The following is a 1893-nucleotide window of genomic DNA, read 5'->3' as shown; positions in this document are numbered from 1 at the left end:
GGTGAAGCCTGAGCCCAGGGAGCTGCCGCCGGGCATGACCTGTCCCCCTCGCCTCCCCCAGTGGCAGCCTTGGAGCTGAGCTCCGCTGACCTGCAGAATCCCAGGAAGAACAAGGAGCACCACACACAGGAGATGGGCCTGAAGCGGCTCATCGTGCCCCGCTGCCAGGTCTTCATCATCATCCTGAACTTCAACCGGAGCTTCCAGCCCCGGATCGACAACATCACCTACATGGCGGAGACCGGTGAGTTTGCCCCTGCCCCAAGGCCGATGGGCTCCCTCAGAATGTGGGCACTAGCAAAGTTCACCTGCAGGGTCCCTGCCCCTCCTTTCTGAGCCTCCCTCCCCTCCCTTCTCCTGGGACCTCCCCAGGACCCCCATGCTCAGCCCCTCTCAGTACTGTTAAAGAAACATTTGGCCAGCTCAGCAAACTGATAAGGTTTGGTAATAATCAAAAAACCAAACCCAGTTGCCATTGAGTTGATTCTACCTCATGGCATGTGTCAGGGTAGAACTGTGCTCCATAGGATTTTCAATGGCTGATTTTTCAGAAGTAGACTGCCAGGCCATTCTTCTGAGGCACCTCTAAGTGGCCTTGAACCACCAACCTTTTGGATAGCAGCAAGCATGTTAACCATTTGCACCACCCAGAGACTCTAAGGTAATAACAGTGACCTTTAATTACACACCAAGCACTGTGTTAAAATTTCATATGCATTGTCTTATTTACACTCTAAGACAAGACTTTCAGGGGGGTGCTATTACGATCCCATTTTACAGATAAGAAACTGAGGCCCGGAGATCTTAAGTGTCTTGCCCAAGGGTGCCCAGCGGCAGTAAAAGCCATAGATTGAAGAAAGGTTTAGCAACTGATGGGAGAAGGTGGGGGTCTTTCCAGTCTCCCTGGAATCACACTACAGTTGAGCTTTGGGATCATTCTCCTACACAGGATCAGAGCCCACGGAGCTCCGGGGAACCCGAGCCACATTCTCGCTCACCCAGGCCCAGCACGGGAATGTCTGGAGTGCTTCTGACTTCACCATCGACCTGAACTCACTCCGAGTCTCTGTCTTCACACCAGCCAATGCAGTCATTGGCCCCTATACTCTCATGATCCAGATGTCCCAGGGTCAGGGTCACAGCATGACTTACCTGGTGGGGACTTTCATCCTGCTTTTTAACCCGTGGAGTGCAGGTAAGACTTGCTCATAGGCTATAATGCTAACCCAACCCATTGGGAATACTGTGACATTCTTCTAGAAATCCCAGAAGATAAATTGCTGCATATCTGTGCAATATAATATGTGTTGCTAAAAATCATCTTTACAAAGAATTTTCAGTGTCATAAGGAAAACGTTCACTGTGCCATGGTGAGCGGCATCGATTAAGAAATGGAATGCAATGTGGTCCTAATTATATTCAATATACATGTATAAAAAGCGAGAGTGACGGGAATACATCCAACTGTAACAGTGTGTGCCTCTGATGGGTAGGAATGACTGCTGTCACTGGCTTCTTTCCATCTCTCTGTGTTTTCCAGCTGTCTACAACAAGCTTGTCACTTTCACAATCAGGAAAAAATAATAATCATTATTTTTTAATGTATACATTGTATTGTGGCTTCTAGAAAAAGACACAGTAGCCTCTTCAGGGGGTTCAGTCTTAATTTCCGCAGCCATCTACCCAAGCAACTCACTGCTTCTCCTGTCTTTCAGCAAGATGCTGTTGTTCTTGTTTTTTAATTTTATTACTCTGTTTGGTTTGGGGTTTTGCTCCCTCCACTGCTCTTACCGGCTCAGAGGATGATGTCTACTTACCGAGTGAAATCCTGCTGCAGGAGTACATCATGATGGACTACGGCTTTGTCTACAAGGGTCGCAAGAGATTCATCAC

At 48.3% G+C, this 1893-nt stretch overlaps 1 protein-coding gene across 1 annotated transcript in view; it reads left to right on the top strand.

The window, feature by feature from the left end:
- TGM7 (transglutaminase 7) overlaps window positions 1-1893 on the top strand; it is a 17751-nt gene that overhangs the window by 1820 nt on the left and 14038 nt on the right. The window contains 3 exon segments of the mRNA XM_012556733.1: window positions 62-244; window positions 950-1195; window positions 1800-1885. Of these exon segments, the coding sequence (XP_012412187.1) occupies window positions 62-244; window positions 950-1195; window positions 1800-1885 (515 nt within the window).

This window comes from Trichechus manatus, unplaced genomic scaffold (assembly GCF_000243295.1).
Source record: "Trichechus manatus latirostris isolate Lorelei unplaced genomic scaffold, TriManLat1.0 scaffold00076, whole genome shotgun sequence".
Classification (NCBI taxonomy): Eukaryota; Metazoa; Chordata; class Mammalia; order Sirenia; family Trichechidae; genus Trichechus; species Trichechus manatus.
The sequence above is the reverse complement of the archived record's forward strand: the minus strand, read 5'-3'. Positions and strand labels throughout refer to the sequence as shown.